This window comes from Nycticebus coucang, chromosome 8 (assembly GCF_027406575.1).
Source record: "Nycticebus coucang isolate mNycCou1 chromosome 8, mNycCou1.pri, whole genome shotgun sequence".
NCBI lineage: Eukaryota > Metazoa > Chordata > Mammalia > Primates > Lorisidae > Nycticebus > Nycticebus coucang.
Genome location: NC_069787.1, coordinates 35,864,063 through 35,885,895, shown reverse-complemented (window position 1 = coordinate 35,885,895; position 21,833 = coordinate 35,864,063). Strand labels below are relative to the sequence as shown.

Genomic DNA, 21,833 nt, shown 5'->3' with positions numbered 1-21,833 from the left:
TTCTTCCTAAAACTACTCTAAAATAAAAGTTTATTTATTTTTGAATCACTACCTATAGCTCCAGGAAAACAGGTTGGTGAGGTGTCGTGTAGAGAAATACTGTTTTGTAGGCAGGCAAATTTCTGGCTCCATGGCTACCTGGCCTTTGACCAGTACTGGAACAACTTGCAGTTTCCATTTCCTCTTTTGCAAAATAAAGAGAATCTCTGTCTTAGAGAATCATTGAGACATTAAATGAGAATGTGTAAAGCATTTAGCACATAGTAAGGTGTATGTGCTAAATAATTAATTATTGCACAGTTAATTATTATTAATCCTCAGATGTTTTTGTTTTGATGATTAGATAAGAAAATCATAGTAGACAGAAACTCTGTGTATTAAAAAACAAATAATAAACAAAACAACCAGCTTGAGTTATCTGGTTTCAGTATACTAGTGCCCCAGGATAAGTCCGCAATCATGGTAAAAAAAACACCCAGAAGAACAGAATTATTTTACCACAAAGACATTTGCACCAGAATGTTTATTGCAGTTCAGTTCACAATTGCCAAGTCATGGAAGAAATCTAAATACCCATCAACCCACGAATGGATTAACAAACTGGTATATGTATACCATGGAGTACTATTCAACCATAAGAAAAGATGGAGACTATATCTTTTGTGTTTACCTGGATGGGGTCGACACACAGACTTCTTAGTAAAGTGTCTCAAGAATAGAAAAAAAGTATCCATTGTACTCGAAATGAAGTTCATGTACTCAATATGAAACCCATAAATAAACAATTACACACCCACTTGAATGATAAAACACAAATATAGTCTAGCAAGGGGGAGGGGAGAGTAGGGGGAGGAGAGCAGGAAGGAGGGAGGGCTATTGGCGGAATCTCACCTAATGTGCACAGTGTGAGGGTGTTCAGCACGCCCCTTAGGTGAAAGGTTCAATTACAGCTTGAACTTCACCTTAGAATTGAAAACCTAAGATTAACTTAACAATTTGTACCCTCCTATTAATTTGAAATAAAAAATTTAAAAAAAGAAAAATTACACATAAAAAAACATCAAAATATACACAAAGTTAACAATCCCTATGACGATATGGGGCAGTTTAAAGGGGAGAGGAGGGATTAGTGAATTATGCTGAACCTTATTCTTAGGCCAGAGAATTTTCTCTTCCACTTTTTATGAATTCAAGCCCAAATCTCATGATTACACTACTCTTTGTCTAATGAGAGGAGAGGATGCAAAGGAAAAGATTTGTATGGTAACAGTAACCATCTTCCCTCAACCAAAGGAGGGATGGGAACCAAATTTAAAAGGAGCAAGGAAGGCCTGCGTATGGTTTGTACACAGTGCTCCTTCCTGTTAGTGTCTCTGCCCAATCCCACTCACACTACATCCATCCCTATAGGAAGGAGGCGACAAAAAGACAGGCTTCCTCCCTCTCTCCACTTTATCCATAAAACAAAATGTGCTGCTGTGAAAATCTTGTTTTCACAATAGTACATGGGGTGGGGAAAATGCCCATCATATAATTATCAGTGGAGACAGATAGGATTAAACCCTACCTATAGAGTGAGCTACAGTTTGAGAAAATGGACAAATATTCTTTTGCATAGAAAGAAGACTGGAAGGATAAAAAATTATTTGAGACTGATGGGATTAAGTACACTTCATTCTTTGTACTTGTTTTTGTATTTGTCAGACAACAACAGACTATTTAAAAGACAAGGAAAGGACATTTGGGGATGGGTTAATTTGTTTTCATGGGTATATAGGTGCTATGAATCATTAAAGGTAAACAACCATATGGCAGTTCACAGTCCCAGCAAAGAACTCCTCACATAGGTATAAGCTTCAAGGTGCTCCTCTGCCAATAGCAGTATTAAGATTCCATTTCGGAGCTCTCACAAAAAGCCAAGAATATGCCCAAGCTCTTGGCAAAGACTAATCCTTAGGCTCTGGGATCAGGCTGCTTGGGTTGGATTCAGGCTTTATGTCTTACTACATATGTGACCTGAGGCAAGTTACTTTCCCTCTCAGGGGATAAAAACAGCATCTACAGCATGGAGTTAACTACTAAGTGAAATCATGGAAATAATTTTAATAGATTCTTAAAATTTCCCGGCATATTGTTAAGTATTCAATAGGAGTTTGCTGTAATTATCCCCATTACCTGGACGAAGGTGTTAAGGCTTGGAGAAGCTGAGTCATTTTCCAAGGTCATAGGCCTATAATTGAAGAAGCAGTCAAACCTCTGTCTTCTCAAACATCAAGTTTATGCCAGGAATTATTTTTATTGATAAGCCACATGAAACTTAAGAGTCCACAGACAGTTGACTTGGGCTGGAGTTTTTCTTTTTGTCTCAGTAAACAATTTAAGTTGCTTTGGGCTTGAATTCAACTTTAAAATTAACTTAAAATAATTTTTATTTTATTTTTTTTTTAAATAATTTTTAAATAACTCTAAAACTATAGTTTCTTTTTTTGTGTGTGTGTGTGTGTTTTTTTTGTTTTTGTTTTTGTTTTTTGGCCAGGGCTGGGTTTGAACCCACCACCTCCAGCATATGGGACCAGCACCCTACTCCTTGAGCCATCTTAGATGTACTCATACTGGGTAAATGCAGTGTATGCAGCTGCCTTTGAAAAAATGACATGTCAAAAGAGTGGCCACCCATAGTGGGTTCAAACCCAGCCCGGGCCTGCTAAACAACAATGACAACAACAACAATGAAAAATAGCCAGGCACTGTGGTAGGTGTCTGTAGTCCCAGCTACTTGGGAGGCTGAGGCGAGAGAATCGCTTAAGCCCAAGAGTTTGAGGTTGCTGTGAGCTGTGAAGCCACAGCACTCTACTGAGGGCAAAATAGTAAGACTCTGTCTCAAAAAAAAAAAAAAAAGAAAAGAAAAGAAAGAAAGAGAGGCCACCCAAAATCCAAAGTGGGAAGACAAAAGAAATCTCATACTATTTGTTTGAAAGCATGAGTTATATGAAGTGGTAGGTTCTTTATCTTAAACAAAATGTATTACAAAGCTCCAAGGAGACAATAAAATGTAAAAGAATCTGTTACCTTGATTTTATTTACTGCTATTTTTGAAAGCCAATGCTGAGTTATGTATTAATATACAAGGTAAACCATTTTTTGGAATATTTCAACTTGTCTGAAAGTCAGTTTCTTTGATTATAGTTTGGAGGACATATTTTCAGTGAAGAATTGACGATGTATTCACATTAACCATTTCCCCAGTGTATAAAGGATGTATCAACTAGGATGAGGCAGAGGCTAGTCTTGGGAGGAAAAGCAAGTACTTAGAACAAGGGTCTCAGCAGATTTCTGTCCTTTGATGAACTCAGGATAACAGTCCTGGTTGTAAGCCGCAGGGAATCATGACTCAGAAATCCAAAGGGCTGGGCTGTAGTCCCAGCTCAGGTATTGATTGACTCTCGGAGGAAACTTAAGCCTCCTACTTAACCCTTCTTGGTCTTTAGTCTCCCACTAAAACTGAGAAGAAGGTAGATAAGAAGGCCATGGTTCCCCAAACTGGCTGATTCTTATCAATCCCCTAGGAAATCTCAGGGTGCACAGACTTTTGGCTTAGCTCATGATCTACTGAATCAGTCTCCGGTTTTGCAGCTTAAGAATCTGTATATTAAATAAGTTCATTAACTCTTTCTTTTTTTAAATTTCAAAATATTAATTAAGGGGTACAAGTGTTTTGTTACAAGGGTAATGCTTAAGTCGAAGCTTTTGCTCTTTCTTATCTGTCCCTCTGAGTTCTTGCCACACACTGGTGTTTAGTGACCACTGGTCTAGAGTGGCCTCACTGATGCATCTAGTGGTCAGCTGGCTGTTTTCTGGAGCAGGAGGAATGATTGAACCGTGTGTCTCTTGAGTTTCATGCAGCAGGTTAGCCCATGTTTGTTCCCATGATGGCTTAGGAAAGTTCCAAGTAAGACTAGAAACTGCAAGACAAATTGAGTCCCAGGCTTAGGATGGGCACAACTTCACTTCCACTACATATAATTGGCCAGAGAAAGATAAGCGATAACTCCAGAATCAGGGAGTGATGACAACAGCTCAACTCCTTGCATAAGGAAAAACAACAAATTTCACACTGAATGAGTAGGGAAACAGGAAAAGGAATCATAGGGTCATTTTCTTCAATCAATACGACACACATGAACAAAAACTGGGGCTCTGCACCTGTAGCACGGTGATTATGGCACCAGCCACATACCCCGAGGTTGGCAGGTCCAAACCTGGCCCAGGCCAGCTAAAACAACAGTGACAACTGCAACAAAACAAAATAGCTGGGCGTTATGGCGGGTGCCTGTAGTCCAAGCTACTTGGGAGGCTGAAGCAAGAGAATCGCTTAAACCCAAGAGTTTGAGGTTTCTGTGAGCTGTGACGTCACAGCACTCTATCAAGGGTGACATAGTGAGACTCTGTCTCAAAAAAAGAATAAAAGAACGGGAAGGCATGTAAAAATGCAGAAACTGAGGTGTTGGCAAGTTTGACCTATGGGAGTTTTTTCTTTGTATCTTTATATCTTCAGATCTTTATTCATTTATATAGGTGGATACAACACCACAGGTCAGCGGTTTTCAACCTGTGGGTCTCAACCCCTTTCTAATAATGAAAATACATCGTGGCATTATGAAGGTTGAGAAGCACTGCAGTAGATGTAATAAACAATGTGAGCAAAAAATAGGAAGGGAAGCCATGTGAGAATAAGATCAACAACCTCATTACCCACTATACTGAAAGGAGGATCCCATCAATAATTTACATATCATAAGTCAATTTAGCCTTCTGTTCTGTAGTGTATGAAGGTGAGTAACAATGGAAAGAACCTCAAATTACCACAGTTAAGTAGGTCTCTAAGATATATCCAATGGTCTTGGGTCTCAAATGGATGCTGTGAGATACCCAATTATTCTTAGCACATCTGCACTCACTGCCTTTTATCAGGGCTGTGACATGTTAGCCATTCCAGAATCCCTAGGGAACAATTCTTTTTAGTTGCCATGATCTCTACTAGTTTAAGTTTTGCCATCTAACAACTAAATTTTAGTTTGGGTCTTTTTTTTTTTTTAAGGTTGCTATTATTTTAAACAGAAATTATTTTTTAAAAGTATAACCTGTTTATGTCCTTGTGTTTTTAAAATAGAGTTGACAGAAAACATTTTAACAGTTTTTGACAATACTGTTCTTTGCCATATGCAGTGACATCCTCAGAGCCTGTGGAGCAAAGCAGGGTTTCATTGCCCTTACATAAATTATTCTGAGGATGCTATGCTTTCAAGTTCTCGTTTAAGCCTTTTTTACTGTTTTTATGCTCTCTCATTCCCATGGGGCTCTAAGTGTGCCTGCCTCTGACAGTTTGTTCCTTTTTACTTGACTGCTTCTAATATGCTGTCAACTGAGAGAAATAAACCTTATTAAGTTTGTTTGTCAAGTAAGAGTAATTATAGTCTGAGTGAAGGCCAAGGAGCTTCTAATCTGGGTAAGGTATGGGACCATTAGTGTGCAGAAGCCTTAGTGACATGCACTTTGATTACATCCTAGTTTGCCTATATCCAGAGATAGACAAGAGCCAGGTGGTTTTTTTTTTTTTTTTTTTTTTTTTTGTAGAGACAGAGTCTCACTTTATGGCCCTCAGTAGAGTGCTGTGGCCTCACACAGCTCACAGCAACCTTCAACTCCTGGGCTTAAGCAATTCTCTTGCCTCAGCCTCCCAAGTAGCTGGGACTACAGGCGCCTGCCACAACGCCCGGCTATTTTTTGGTTGCAGTTCAGCCGGGTTTGGGTTTGAACCCGCCACCCTCAGTATATGGGGCCAGCGCCTTGCCGACTGAGCCACAGGCGCCACCCAGAGCCAGGTGGTTTGTAATCCAAAGATTGCAATCCACATTGCCAGGTATGAAGGGGGTATAGATATGAGTGACCTGAATGAAAAAAATAAAATGCATCCAAGATGATCTCATTGTGCCCACGACATTAAGCATTCCCTAACCTTACTTTGTTAAAGGTTAGTTTTTCAAAGAAATTATAAGCTGTTTTCAAAGTACTGACTTATTTTTACATTTTATTTTAGGGTGCAGAGTGAGTTTCTTCATTCATTTTCCATTCTCCTTCCTTCACTCCCACACTGAGAATGCATGTGTACATGTGAGCACACACACACGATGGTAGAAATTGTGTCCTCATAAAAACTGTTTTTGTGTGAACGATAGAAATATAATTTCATAGTTGTGAAATATTAAGACAACTACCATAACTGAGGCAGACCAGGCACTGTGGAGAAAGAGAAGACAGACACAGGAAAAGATTTCCTAGACCTTTATGTCCCTGTAAAATGTAGTGGATAAAATCTAACTAACAGGTTTTTTTGTGAAGACTTATTAAGACATTGGGTGAGGATATATGTACTCAAAAAAGTTTATCATATGAAGGATATGGAGGGCATTATAGACCAACAGAAATTACATGTACTTTGCTATCTAAGAGACTTGGTTTGAAATCTTCATTTTTGTAACTTATTTGCTAGGCTTCTGCTTAGCACCAATTTTCTTTTCTGAAGAATGGGATAAATTTCTGTTTTGCAGTGTTCTTGGGAGAATAAATTAAAACAACAAGCAAAGTGCCAGAGAATAAAATAAAGTGCCTTACACAGTACCCCGAGGACTAAGCACTTAACAAATGGGAGCCTCTTTCTCCTTTTCCTTTTCACAGAGAAGGTAACAACTGAGCTGGGTTTTGAAGGATGAGTAGGAGTTCACAAACTAAATCACACATCTCCAACAGAGAAAATGGCTTTACTGAAAATACAGAGATTTGCCCCCAAACTTAAGATATTCCTTCCAAAATCATGTTTTCAGGGTCTCTGGTTACATCAACTAGAACTAATAAGCAGCTTCAGAGTTCTGTATAGAATAAATCTACCCATCCATTCAGTAGGCTCATACTGAGCACCTTCCACTTGCAAAATATTGGGTTAAGAGAAAGGGACGAACATGGAGGTGGTTGACCATGACACAGGCAACAAGGTCTATAAATCATTAAAAAAAACAAAACAAAAAACTAGAAAGTGGTGGCGCCCGTGGCTCAAAGGAGTAGGGCTTCGGCCCCATATGCCAGAGGTGGTGGGTTCAAACCTAGCCCTAGCCAAAAACTGCAAAAAAAAAAAAAGCAAAAAAAAAAAAATATATGCAACTAGAAAGCTTGGCAGTGGCATTTTACTGGGTCTTTTTAAGGAAAAGTAGAGCTATGGTTGGCTGAGAAAAGAAGTTAAAGCATTTTGTGTGGAGAAAACAGCTAAGGGCAGAAGCTTGAACTCACATGGCTGGAAAGAGAAGCCTGACCTGTTACATAAATCACCAAGCCCATTAAAGGAGAAACCAACAAACGTGAAGGAAAAAAGTCACTCCAGAGCACAGCCAGAGCCATCGTAATCTTTCCTTGGAGCCCTCATAAAAAAGTTATGGTTTCCTTCTTCTTTCTTCTTTTTATTTTATTTTATTTTTTTCTCTCCCTGCTAGTGACTTAGACCTTTCTAAGGCACCGGTAGGCATTGCAGCAGGCCCTGCAGACCCTTGGTCCTCTCCCGGCAGCGCCCACTGCATATACCCTCAGTATCCTATTGCGCACGCACCGCCAGGTCTCTCTGCCCAAGGGCTCAGGTAGTCTAGAGCGTGAGGCGGGAAATGCAGGGGATTTGGCGCTTGCAGGAGCCAATAAGGGAAGGGAGTTAGAGGATAAATGCACCATCTTTTTGCAGCTCCCCTTTTATACCTCTCCAGTATGTTCACCGTCTCCCAGAGCACCCCAGTAAACTCAAGCCCTAGTGGCCTCCTGTGGTCACCTGCTCATGAACGCACCCTTCATTAGCTTCCTCCGTTTCCTCGTCTCAATTCCCCGCTTCTGTCCTGGAATCATCTTCCTAATAAACTGCTTGCATTTATATCCTTGTCTCAGGAGAATGCTCTCAGGGAAGTCCAGACAGAATTCATCGGTGAATTCCAGATTTCTCGGCTTTCTCTCCCCGCAACTTCTGATTCGGGAGGTCTTGGTTTGGAACTGGTAATTCATATTTTTTATAAGCTGCCCAGTGATGCAGATTGTAGACAAGTTTGAAAACCACATTGCTACCTGGTTTCGTTCCCCACGATCCTTATTACAGAGCACTGTGGTGTCATAACAGGAGTACTTTTTTTTTTAATCTGAACATAGTCTAAGGCTGGCTTTCCTTATATTACAGCTACTGTGACAACAAATGGTGTACAGTCCTTTAGATGGAGTTTCTGTCTCCACGCTTTCATCGAGATGAGAGGAAAAATGTTGCTCTGAGTTAAGATAAGTGACATTCTGGAAATATCAGAATGTCCCGTTCTTTAGACTAACTCCCTTAATTTGTATCATTTAAAGATTTGGGGATGGTTTGAGAAGAAGCTAACATTTTAAAGAAGGCATTGGTGAAACATTTTATTTTAAAAATAGAGGCACAGCTGAAGAAGAAAACTGGTTCTTCTCTCTGGGAATGCACACTGCATTTTGAACTGCTCTAAACAGGCCTCCAAGAAGAGCAAAATCAACCCCCCAAAAGCGTTTAAAAAATAAACAGACCTGCATTCATAATCAACTATTGGAAGAAAAATAGTTTCGTCTGATGTTTATGGAGGGAGACGCTGATCCCAGGAACCAAGAGTGACTCGACTTAGCATTACACGTGGTCAGTTCTCAAAGTACTTTGGCCTGAGATGTCTCCTGTTGGCCTCATCTCTGCTTTATGAGGTACCCAGGGCTGCAGCGTCTCTCCTAGTGGCCCTGAATCCAAGGGTTTGGGAAAATGTAAATTAGGAATACAGGAAGCATCCTCCAGATAGGAGGGATGCTTTTAGTTAGGAAAATTGTAGAAAATTGTATTGACCTAATATATTACCCCACACTGTAGGAATCCAGAAACATTGTGGTGTAAGACATATTCAGTAAAATGGGTTTTTATAAATATTTCATAAGCTCTTGGATTAAAAGAATGCTTCAGATTCCCTCTGACCAACTCCATTCCCTTGCTGTATGGCATCGTAAGCATATACATTCCTGAGATTGGGGCTGGGTGGGAGGTGGGAGCAGAGTGGGGAGAATTCCTTCAGATGGAATTATAATCAAATAGACCATGACTGAACTCTTGGGAGCTCCATGAAAACACTTAATGTTATAAATTCTACATGCAGAGAAACAGACATTCATTCTCTTTCCTATCCACACCTTACTTCATTGAAAGCTATAATTTGGTCTGGGTTCTGGAGGTATCTTTGTTTTACTGAACAATTTTTTTATTTTTTTTTTAATTTCAGGTTAATGTAAGGGTACAAACAACCAAATCACAATATTTGAATGTGTTAGGTAAAGTCCCTCTTGTAGTCCTGCACCCAAAATGTGTGCCATACACTCCTACATTATATCCATTCAATGGGAGCACCCCAACTCGCCCTCCCCCCAACTTGAATTGAAATGAGTTTTTCTCCTGTATGGGCATGAATTAGATCATCTGCTGGCTTCATATTAATATTGAGTACATTGGATATTTGCTTTTCCATTCTTTTCATACTTTACTGAGAAGAATGTGTTTCAGCTCCATCCAGGTTAATACAAAAGATGTGAAGTCACCATCTTTTTTATGGCTGAATAGTATTCTTTGGTAGACATATACCACAGTTAATCCATTTCTAGGTTGGTGGGCATTTAGGTTGTTTCCACATCTTGGTGATTGTAAAACAATTTTAACTCAATTTGTTGGGAAGGAAAGGAAAGGAAAACCAGAAAGCCATCTTGCAAGCATTTGATTCTCAAATCTATCTTGCCTATGGTGTTATTGAGAATACATTTCACTTGTGTCATTGTAATTGCCATCAGGCTTATCTGCATACTACTTATATAACCCACCAGTATTATTCCCATCTTACAGGTAAAGAAACTAATGTTTAGAAAGGCTAAGAGCATCTCATTGATATGCAGTTGGCTCTGATGCTTCCCCCTCATGGGGAAAGTATCAGTGAAAAAATCAAGTTATTCTTGATCTAATTTACTGTTCATTTCTCAGTGTACTGGGTGAGATTATTGAAAATGGTCTCCATGTTTTTCTTTTCTGACTCTTATTACAGTACTAACAAGATTCTTGTAAAAACTGGACCTCAGGGATTCTCCCTGAAATAAAGTCTTAATCCTTAATCATAGCAACTACTATTCATCTTCTGGTTCCACACCAGACTTTAAGAAATACGTGTTAGGAACAGACAGACTCCTAAGCTATCAATTTGCTGATAGAACGCTCCCTATTATGAAAAAAAATGATAGGAAGAAAACAAAGCGATATGTCTTTGCTATTTTTTATTAGAATTGTGAGAGAAAGCCTGAGAAAAGTCCTTCAGTTTCATTCTTTTAATATATACTATGTATTAAAATGTGTAAAGTGATCCTGTGTGCTGTGCAGGGTTATAGAAAGAGTGAATCTTTTGTTCAGAAGTTTGTGGTGGGACTACTTTTAATCCCCTACAACAAAACAGTAGATGTGATTACCAGAAATTATGCAACTGAAATATCTTGATTTTGATTTCCAGTATGTACAAGCTCTAAAAAACAGACAGGAAATGTATATCTGCTCACCTTGTGAATGCTAAATTTGCACACAGTGCTGGGGAATGTGGAGATTTACAACCTGGGCTTTGGAATCAGACAACACAAGTTCAAGCCTTTGTTTTGATACTTAACTAGCTGTGCAGGCTTGGGCGATCTACTGAACTGCACTAAACCTTAGTTTCTTCATGTGTTAAATAACTAGAACCATAGATTCTAGTTCAGGGGTCCTCAAACTGTGGCCCGTGGGCCACATGAGCGGTGTGATTGTATTTATTTCCGTTTTTTTTTTTTAATTTCAAAATAAGATATGTGCAGTGTGCATAGGAATTTGTTCATACTGTTTTTTTAACTATATTCCGGCCCTCCAACGGTCTGAAGGACAGTGAACTGGCCCCCTGTTTAAAAAGTTTGAGGACCCCTATTTCTAGTTCATAGGGTTGAAAGGTAATCAAGGGAGACAACATATGCACAGTGCTTAGTCTTATTCTCGAGAATAAATATTAGCATCATTACTTCTATCAGAAAGGCCTATGGTAGGAAGTCACAAATGCCAAATTTCTCCATTAGATCAGTGGTTCTGCACAGTTTTTCACTGAAGATGCAAAACTTTTTTTGCAAATGCAATTGTGTTCAGAAACCTGAGATACAGAGTGGAGAGCTGTGGAGTAAGTTGGTTGAGGGGAGAAAGGGTGTACAGCTCTAGTTTCCCTGGCTGCCCTTTGCATCATCTTCCTGTCTTCATGGGCTGCCATAGAGCATCTCCAAGGAATCCCTGGAATTCAGCTTAAAAGCTGAGGTATTAAAGATCATGCTTATGATCTGAGATGATTTGATCATTTGAAGATACCATCTCTTTTCTGGCACATGCAAGAATTTCACTGAAACATTTGATGGTCATATTTTACATTTTGAATACTGTGAGTCTAGGCCAGTGTGTTCATGTGCTTACCTTTATAATTAAGAAAAATGTCAGAATAATTCAACATTATTTCTTCAATCATGCAGTAAATATGTACTAAGCACTATTTATCTGCCAGGCCTGTAAGTTGCTGACCTGGGTAGATAACTCGGAAAGATTCTAAGCTCCTTTCAGCAGGGACTATAGTCGCCTTTTCCACCACTGTATCCACAGAATTTATCAAACCTGGCATATAGCATATACCCATAAATAACGGCAGCACTGAAATTTTTAGTCTAATGAATAATTACCCTTTCATTTTAGACTATTAACAAAGTTCTCATGAATTTGAGAATTGTTCTTCTGGTGGCGCCTGTGGCTCAGTGAGTAAGGCTCTGGCCCCATATACTGAGGGTGACCAGTTTGAACCCAGCCCCAGCCAAACTGCAACAAAAAAAAAGAGAGAGAGAGTATTGTTCCTCCCTATTGAGGACAGGAGCCCCCAAATAGGCTTCAGCTGTGATATGTAAAACCTGAGCCCTTTGTCTCCTGGATCAAAGTCTTTTTGGGATATTGAGGGCGTGTCTAAAGAGACTTAGCTTCTCCATTAATTAAATTATTTAATTAGAACAAGAATGAAAGCAGAAGAGTAATCATCACTTAATAAATCTGGAATAGGCGAGGCACGGTGGCTCACACCTGTAATCTTAGCACTCTGGGAGGCCAAGGTAGAGGGATTGCTTGAGCTCAGAAGTTTGAAACTAGCTTGAGGAAGAGCGAGACCCTGTCTCTAGAAATAGCTGGGTTTGGGGCAGGCGCCTATAGTCGCAGGTACTCAGGAGGCCCAGGAGTTTGAGGTTCCTGTGAGCTATAACACCATGGCACCTGAGCAAGACTGTCTAAAAAAAAGCTGGAATTATAGCCTCAGGCTCAGAGCCCATGGCTGTACATCCAGGAATCTACCATCTGGTCTGCTTTCCACCATTTTCAACAAACGTTTCTTTGCTTTAAGCCATACACCTGGCTTCAAAGTCATTTCTGTATTCCCAGATATTTAAATGGGGAAACATTATTAAATCTTTCGGAATAACATTGGCTTTCCTTTCCTAAAATCTGATAGGATCCTTCCTCTAAAGGCAAAATAAAAGAGCATGTGTATCATCTCTACGAAGAGCATCACTCTCAATATTATTGCTACAAAGGGAATGCTTGGTATGCTGCACTTAGCACCTTGTACGTGTTAGTTTCTAGGCACCCAATTTTATTGGTGAGGACATGTGACAAGACTACACAAGCAATAAGGAGCAGAGCTGGAGCTTGAGACCACCCCATTGTGCTAGTCTGGTTCTAGGTAGGAAATAGCTGGTACACTCAAACTGAGAGATTGAGGGGAGTTTTTAAAAGAGGGGAATTTTTCATGGGGGTAGACAGGGTTGCAGTAAAGCAGAAAGGAATGGTGCAGGTACAGAACTCTGGGAATAGTAACTGGGGGAGGCTGTCACCACCACAGGCCTGAAGGGTCAAGGAAAGAAGAGAGAGAGAGGAGAAAGTAGGGGAATGGGGAAAGGAACAAGAGAAAGAAAACAAGAAAAAGGGAAGAATAAAGAAAAAGGAAAAAGGAAGGAAGGAAGGAAAGAAGGGCGGATAGATGAAGGGAAAGAAGGAAGGAGAAAAAATGAAAGAGAGAAAGAAACAGAATAAGAGAAAGAGAGGAAAGGAAGGGGGAGCAATGGAAGGAAAGGAGGGAGGGAGGAAGGAAGGAAGGCTGGCTGGCTGTGAGCCTGTTGCCTTTGCTAGGGGAACATAGCCAATTTAGGGACACTTCAGGAGGGATCAAGGGAATAAATACCTCCACCTCAGTCTCTCTCTCCCTCTGATTTCCTGACGGTACTTCTCACTGGCAGCACCTCCCACTGGGATGCCTCTGAGAAGCTGGCCACTTGATGGGGCCCATGAGGTCAGCCTGCTGGGACACATGAGGGATAGAACCATGAGTCTGGAGGGACAAACAGAAGCACCATGTCTGCTTAAAGGGGACTATGCTTAACCACACACATTCTACTCTCCCCACACCACCCCCATAGTGCTATATATTCCTTATTCAGCAAACAGTCATTGGCCACTCTGTGCTAGGCAGTTTACTTTGGGTTGAGGATACAGAGATGAATAAGAAAGATATTATCATGCCCTTGAAGAGCCTAGACTCATGGTCTTCAGAGAATGTGTCTTGAGCATTTTTGACCTGCTATTTCGTCTACCATTTAGCTACTTTTCCACCCAAATGTCCCTATTTTCTCAGTCTTGTTCCACTATATTTCTTAATTTTGTTTCCACAAACTTTTTCTCTACCTTCAGCTTCAGTGTGGAATTCTTTCAACCATCCTTGAATACTATGGAGGAAAGCTAAAGACCTAATAAATGTCCAAGCGATATTGATATTACCTTATCTCATTAGTATTTGAAAAAGGAAAGAGACAGTGTTAAGAAAAACCTTCTCCTACAAGAGAAATAGAAGACAAAAGGCCTAGAATGTTATGCCCTTTCTCTATAAGCCTACTCATATCAGAATAAAGTTTTACCCATGCTAGGAGCTGTGCTCAATCAGAGGAAGACTGAAGATTTTGTGGTTGTTTCATGAATGGATTGAGTGGGAATGCTCTCATTGCTACAGCCTGAAAGAGTTGAAATTGTTCCTGGAACACAATGGAAGAACCTTAGCTTACTCTCTTGGTCATTAATTAGTATGACTAAAGCAGTTTTATCTTTGATTTCCTCCCTTCCCCCACCACAACAGAGAGATCCTCTTGGCTCTGAAATTTTTCTCTTAGTGTTTGTTAAATGCTTGAATGTAGGCCTCCCACTGTCCAAAACCTTGATGCAGACAGGCCTGAAAAGGACCCCTTGTGGAAGGCCAGATGTTTAGAAATAGAATCTATAAGGGAAAGGTACTGTTGCATTTGCCAGGAGATAGAGATACACCCGCCAAAGAGAAGACAAGATTTTCCATTTAGAGGGGAAAAAAAAATCTTTTGAAGTTGTCAGAAGGTCATGCTCAATTGAAAGATCAGAGTTGAAAATCTGGCCATATTGGAAATTAGCATTGCTAATGAGGTTTTTAGAGAATCACAGATTATTTTAATCTACTTAACTTTCTCTATAAATAATTGACTTAGAAAACACTGTGCTTCTATTTTTAAGAGTGTAATAATGAATAAATGCTATTTTTAAGCCAGTAGCAAGAATGTTAATATCATTTTTCAAACAAGAACCATCAAATAAATAACATTTTGCTTTATTTTTGTCAGTTCCAATTCCATGTTAAAGAGTGATAGCCAACTGTCTAAACTGCCTAATGTATTGGAAGGTAGAGACAGTCTAAGTGGTTAGCTGACAAGTCTGTTTGTTCTCTAATGACAAAGATATGGCCAAGTATACAAATATCTGCTGCTCTGTGTGGGCCTAGGTGAGCTGAACCCTGGGAACCCAAGCTTTTAAAAGACAAATGATCAGTATGGTTTACAAAAGGAGCTCACTCCTGCTTTGGCATGGCTGCAGGCCTTTAAAAATGATCCCTGAGCCCTGGAGTGATTCCATCCTGCGCGGCTGTTCCTTGGAGCAGTACTCGTTTATCTCCGTCCGCCTTCTCCCCCACCTAAGTGCGTGCCACCACCTCATGGAAGATTCGATGGACATGGACATGAGCCCCTTGAGGCCTCAGAACTATCTTTTCGGTTGTGAACTAAAGGCCGACAAAGGTTATCACTTTAAGGTGGATAATGATGAAAATGAGCACCAGTTATCTTTAAGAACAGTGAGTTTAGGGGCTGGTGCAAAGGATGAGTTGCACATTGTTGAAGCAGAAGCAATGAATTATGAAGGCAGTCCAATTAAAGTAACACTGGCAAGTTTGAAAATGTCTGTACAGCCAACGGTTTCTCTTGGGGGCTTTGAAATAACACTACCCGTGGTCTTATGGTTGAAGTGTGGTTCAGGGCCTGTGCATATTAGTGGGCAGCGCTTAGTAGCTGTGGAAGAAGATGCAGAGTCAGAAGATGAAGAGGAGGAGGATGTGAAACTCTTACGTATGTCTGGAAAGCGATCTGCCCCGGGAAGTGGAAGCAAAGTTCCACAGAAAAAAGTAAAACTTGCTGCTGATGAAGATGAAGATGATGATGAAGAAGAAGATGATGATGATGAAGATGATGATGATGATGATTTTGATGATGAGGAAACTGAAGAAAAAGCTCCAGTGAAGAAATCTGTGTGAGACACTCCAGCCAAAAATGCACAGAAATCAAACCAGAATGGAAAGGATTCAAAACCATCAACACCGAGATCAAAAGGTCAAGAATCCTTCAAAAAACAGGAAAAAACTCCTAAAACACCAACAGGACCTAGTTCTGTAGAAGACATTAAGGCAAAAATGCAAGCAAGTATAGAAAAAGCGCATTGAACATTCCTGGGCACTACTGGTAAATTAAGCCCAAAGATGGGGAGAGAGGAAAAGGAGAGACAAATGTAGTCCATACTGAGTATCATCAACAATCCAGACTGAAGTCTTCTATTTTAATCTCAGTCCCCCTTTCCTGATTTGCTACCCACGCCCCCTTCCAGGCTGGAAACAATGTTACTTTGATTTCCTAAAGCACTCTCTTTTTGACTGTGAATGATACTTGCGTATGCCTTCCATTACCTGTGCACTTGCCTCACCTCTTTGACGATGTTTTAAATTACCTTTGTATCTCCTTAGCTGCTCAATAAATATTTGAATGACTCAAAAAAAAAAAAAATGATCCCTGAATGAAGAGGTCAAATGATCTGTTTCTGCTAATACGAATGAATCAGTTGCCCTTGTTCATTATTTCAAATAGTCTTGCATTTCAAGGATAAGCTCCTTTGATAAACTTAGGTTTCTTTACCACAATCTTGAACCTAACTTGTTCTCGTGTTGAATCACTGGTTCCATCATGCATTTATTGATCCACCAAACATCTACTGAGCACCTACTGTGTTGCAGGTACTCTCCTAAACACTAAGATATGATGTGGAGACACAAATATGCTTCCTGCTTTTGTGGAGGTTGTTTCTTAGTGACAGGAAATAGTCCATAATTAAATGAACAGGTCCTCGGCCTTTTGGCTAAAATCAAGTGTCATAATTAAATGAACACATAAGAAAGAACATACTAGGCAATAAAGATCACCAAAAAAGAAAAGAAAAAAAAACAAAGAAAATAAAAATAACACACAGACACAATGACAAAATCTATAAGATAACATGAAAGGGAATGACTGTAGAAAATGGGAATTATTTTTATTGTAGATGAAGCAGTCTGGGAAGAAGGATCCCTCTATGGAGCAGAAAGTAGAGCTAGGAATTACGTGCCAAAAGAAGAGACTTGGAGAAAAAGAGCTGAGGAAAAGTCTTTCTAAAGTGCTCCGGATCCTTCCAGATCATTCTAGATCACTCCAGGTAGAAGGAATAGCAAGTATAAGGGTGTAGAAGGTGAATGTGGCTGAGGAGTACTGAAAGAGAGGGCTGGAATTCAATAAAACAAAAAGGTAGTTAAGAGCCAGGTCACATAAGGCTTTAAAGGCATAGGAAAGAGTTTAGATTTTACTTTAAGCCTGCTGGACAATTATTGAAGTACTTTTTCTCAGACAAGTTATATGGTTGAATTTATACTTTAATTAGATAATAGAACCTGGAGGTAAGAGTGAAAGCAGCAGAACCTATGGAGAATCCATTTCAGTGGCCCGTGCCAGAGGTGATGGTGGCTGGGGGGCATAACAGAGGAGACATAGAGAACGTTAATGTTTTATCTGGAACAAAATATGAGGCAGGAAAAGCTCACCCAACTGGCAGATTAGAATCTGGTACCTATTAGCCTTAGAGATTTAGTTTGCTGAAGTTGACCCAGAAAGCTCTTTACAGATAAAATAGTGGAAATCCTTCGATATAAACATGAGAATAACTGAGACATGAACAAATTCAAGAACACACCCAGGGTCTTAGAGCAAACCTTTAGCAAACCCGAGGCTGAGACTCACACTCATTTTTCCCCGAGTGTTAAAAAGTGCCCAAGTTGATACAGACCTTACCGGCTTGATAGATTTTCTGTCTACACCTGGGGCTCCCCATGCCTATGGTATGAATCTGCACACTGGGAACAGCTGAGGCAATATCATCACAAAGTCCAGGTGTCCACATGTGGATCTGTCATCCCTGTACACAGAGTAAACAGAAGTCCCAGCGCCACCCTGTGCTATCTACAGCAGAGTGGTTAACAGCTTCCCCATGGCCTCCTAGGAGGTTCAAATCTTAGCTTTACCAATCATCCACGGTGTCCCTTCAGATAAGGTACCTTTGGGTCTCAGTTTCCTCATTCATTTGTAAACTGGAATAAAAATAGGAAGTCTTTGTAGTTTTGTGTGGTCCACATAAAGCAGTGGTTCTCAACCTATGGGTCATGACCCCTTTTTAACAATGAAAATACGTTGTGGCATTAGGAAGGTTGAGAACCACTGACATAAGGTGATATATAAAAAAGAAACTCTTAGGAAAAGACCTGGCACAGAGTAAATATTCAAAAAATGTTCAGTAAGACTATGTGGAAGAAAAATCTTTTTTTCTTTCTGCTTGAAATGGGGCTCTTAGTATCCAAAATTGTTCACTGGCCACTCCGAAGAAGCCATTCAGTGTGGTCTCCCACGTGGGTAAATTGCCAGAAGCAGCAGCCTCCTCAGCTCCACACTAACCCTGCCTCTCCTCAGCCACCTGGAGAACAGACCAGTAGCCCTTAGGCACAGGGGTTATTCCTCCAGTCAGTCCACCCTTCATTTATTCTGCAAATGCTCACCACTGTTCACTTGAATGCTTTTTCTGCTTCACATGTATTCACTGGCTTAATTTACTCCCCAGTAACTTCTGTCATTGAAGTGTGGTGATTTCTTGATAAGCAGGTGAGGGGTGGCCATGGAGGACTGGGGTGGGGAAGGTTCCTATCAGAATTGCAAAGGGGCATCCACAATCTGAAGAGCTGGTGCATATCTGAAGGCTCACTCTTCAGGAACAAGTAGATCAAAGGAGCAGAAGGAGAAAGGCAACTGGAGCTCCCGGAGCCCAGTTGGCATGGGTTTGAAGGCACTAACTACTCATTTCTTCCCCACACTTTCTCACCATCACCTCAAGAAGGTGTCAGTATACCCATTTTACAGATGGCAAACTAAGGCTCAGAGATCTTCCAGAGCTTCCCAAATTACATGGCTAGCAAGTGAAGGATCATGACTGGAGAGAACCCCAGGTGCCTGACTCCTCATCATAGGTTTTTGGTTTGTTTGGTCCCCAACCTCTCCTCCTCACTCCCCAACTAGTTGTTGCTGTGTATGTAGGGAAAGGGAGAAAGGGTGTAAGAGAGAGGAATGATAGTGATGTTTATGGTGTGGTAGTGACAAAGTGTGTGTGTGAGAAAGAGAGAGAGAAGGACCCAAAGAAAGACTTGGGACAGATTCTGAATTAATAACCATCTATAAAAAATATGGCCAGCCTGTGTGAGTTTCTGCTGAGCCATCACAAATTGCACAAAAGCTAAAGCAGAGACATCTGGGCCAAACAACAACACTCCAGCACTGTGTGGGGTACTGAAGTGGGGAACACGAGGGGAGAGGCAAATAGATTTCCTTTCCCTGCACTTTTCTCAGGACTCACCCAAGTGAGGAAAGAAGGGAATCTATGGACAGCCCCCACCCCCATGAATGTGGAGCCATTGCCCCCAAACCACATCGCCTTAGGGTGCCATGATTTGGGCCCTTTGAAGTAATCCAGCTCAACTCCTTCCTACAGAAGCTTATTTGCAGAAAAAGCCATCCAGATTACATTTAAACTCTGAAACCTTTTTAATTTTGAGATTTTGCATGAGACAGCCTTCAGCAACACTCCCGTGATGAGAGAGCGCAACCAAGTTGTAATTTGTCCCTTCCACAGTTGCCAGAGCTTGAACAGCCTGTCGTCCAGTACCATTGCCTTAATGATTATTTATGGGCAGTCTGTGAATTTCCCAAATGGGGATTATGCATAACATCCATGCATGCCCATAACAACCAGGGCAATTTTTTTGAACAAACATATCAACCTTTTACTTAATCTATGCAAATCTATTCTTAAGGATTTTATAAAGCCACAGCTCCCCACCCCTCATCCCAATACATAAAATCCTGACTCCTTTTTACCTCCCAGTTTGTTTTTAAGTGCTGTGCTTGAGGGAGGAGGGGGCTCACAGAGAAAAGGGGAGATGGTGCCTCTCTTGGTGATGCAGGCTGCTTGTGCAAGGCGGTCCTGCACTTCCAGTTGTGAGCAAAAAACCAAGTGTGGGAGCTCACCATGGTGGTAACCACCTCCCCACAACGCAGGCAGCATCCACCAGAGGGATGTATCAGGTTCCTGTACTCAGCTGTGGGTTGTCACCGTCTAATAATCTGACCGTTTTGCCATCTCTCTGCGAATAAGACAGAAGCTGCTACCTGATTGGTATAACATCTCACTTTCCCTCTGCATTGATTTTCTTGTTCTCCTTTGCTTCATAAAAAGAGGGACAAGTGGCTGGTGCTGTGGACAGAGAAGCTTTATTTTTAGTATGAGACAACCTCTATTTTGTTTCAGGAAAGGAAAGTTGGATTATCAATTCTTTTGTAAATGTGTATGGTGATATTTGCTCCGGTAAGTTTATATCTATCTTGATTTATAGCTGGTTCTGTGTGGGGTGTGTGTGTGTGTGTCTGCATAAGTACATTAGGGTTGTACACTTTTCTTTCCAAATATCATTTTTGAAATCTTTAGTGATAATTGCTGTTTTGTTTTGTTTTGTTTTTTACTTTGTTTTCTTGAATCATGTTTAAGCCAAAGAGAATGTGTTGTTGTTTAGTATAATGCTTAGCTGTTGAAGTATATGCTGGGTTTCTTTTAACATAGTAAGGAAACTAAGCAAACTTGTATTTGGATTTATAAAAATGTAATGTCATTCCACACCACTCCCCTTTGGAGTGTTTAATATCCTAAATGCATTTATTGTGCTGCAACCTGCTTACTGTTTTAATTAAAGTTTCTTCGTCAGTGTCAGAGTGAGAATTTCTTAAACTCCATAAATAGCTACCAAATATTTTATGCTGGGCTGAAAAATGTGTGCTAATTTCATAAGGTCTTATACCAACACAGAATGAATGAGGTGAGTTTGCCCAACGATCGGCTGCACGCACCTTTAAAAGAATTGAATTTACAAAAAGTATTCAGATCATTGAAGTAAAGCTCTAGCATTCCATGAAAAGCTATAATCACAAGTGGCTGTTGCTTCTCTTCGGTCTTTCTTTGCACTGTGTATTTATGCCACCATCTGTCAAATGCCCAGCCCTGGCTCTCGTATTTCTGTATTCGAAGCTAATGAGGAGAAAAGTTGCTGTTATTAAATTCAAAGTAGTGCAAAATGACTGTCTGGTCAACATTGCTAGGAATGATTTTAAATATATTACTTGGTAAACTGCTTTTTTTCCCCCCAGAAAGTAAAAGATGGTCTGAATAATTTGTTGTTAATTCGGAAGTCTGGGGGAAAGTCTGTTAATATAATTATTCTAGTCAGAGATGATAAGATAATTAAGTACTTGCTCAAATGGAAACAAACTTTAATCTTCTCTTTTTATTATATAATCAACAAATCTGCAAGGTCTTTTTCATGAAGAAATGAGCTAGAGAATATATTTATAATAAAAGTTAAAGGCACAGTTGAATGTGAAGTAAGAGGTGGTCTGTCTACATGTATTTCAGAGATTTTGAAAGTAACAGTTGTGAATATTATGCATGCCTAGAGCTTCTTTTTTATTTCAGAATAACAATTTTTCAGGTTCTCAAGTAGTCATTACAGAAGCTCCTGAAAATAGTCTTACGTTGTCTGGGAATGTACAACCCTCCTATCTACTCCCTTTTAGACATGTCACAACCAACATACACACCCTCTGCATGCCACAGTGAAGCTACTCATTCTGACATATAGACTGAATTTCGATTAATCAATCTCATCCTCAAAAGTAGACAAATCTCCTGAGGCTACACAATGTTATTATATTGCCTTATTACTGTCCCAATAAACATGTTCCTAGTAATGCCTTAGATGCCTAAACCCTAGCTAGAAACAAGTGTTCCTTAGCAAATCGTTTGTTGTACAAATAAAGAAAACTTTTATCCCTGGGTTGTTGCCAATAATTAGTAAGGGAGCTCGTCAACATTGACCATCCCTTTTCCTCTCCCCAAA

General features: G+C 40.2%; 1 protein-coding gene and 1 pseudogene across 2 annotated transcripts in view; both read left to right on the top strand.

The window, feature by feature from the left end:
* Positions 1-21,833, top strand: part of SYNPR (synaptoporin) — a 352,066-nt gene that overhangs the window by 134,178 nt on the left and 196,055 nt on the right. The window contains exon 1 of one of the 2 annotated variants that reach the window (XM_053599735.1): positions 19,862-20,251. The exons of the other annotated variant lie outside the window; for it this stretch is intronic. Coding sequence (XP_053455710.1) covers positions 20,228-20,251 — 24 coding nt within the window. The 5' untranslated portion in view covers positions 19,862-20,227. Of the gene's footprint in view, positions 1-19,861; positions 20,252-21,833 lie in introns of those variants that run through there. 2 annotated transcript variants of the gene reach the window in all.
* Positions 15,139-16,156, top strand: LOC128591937 (nucleophosmin-like; annotated as a pseudogene).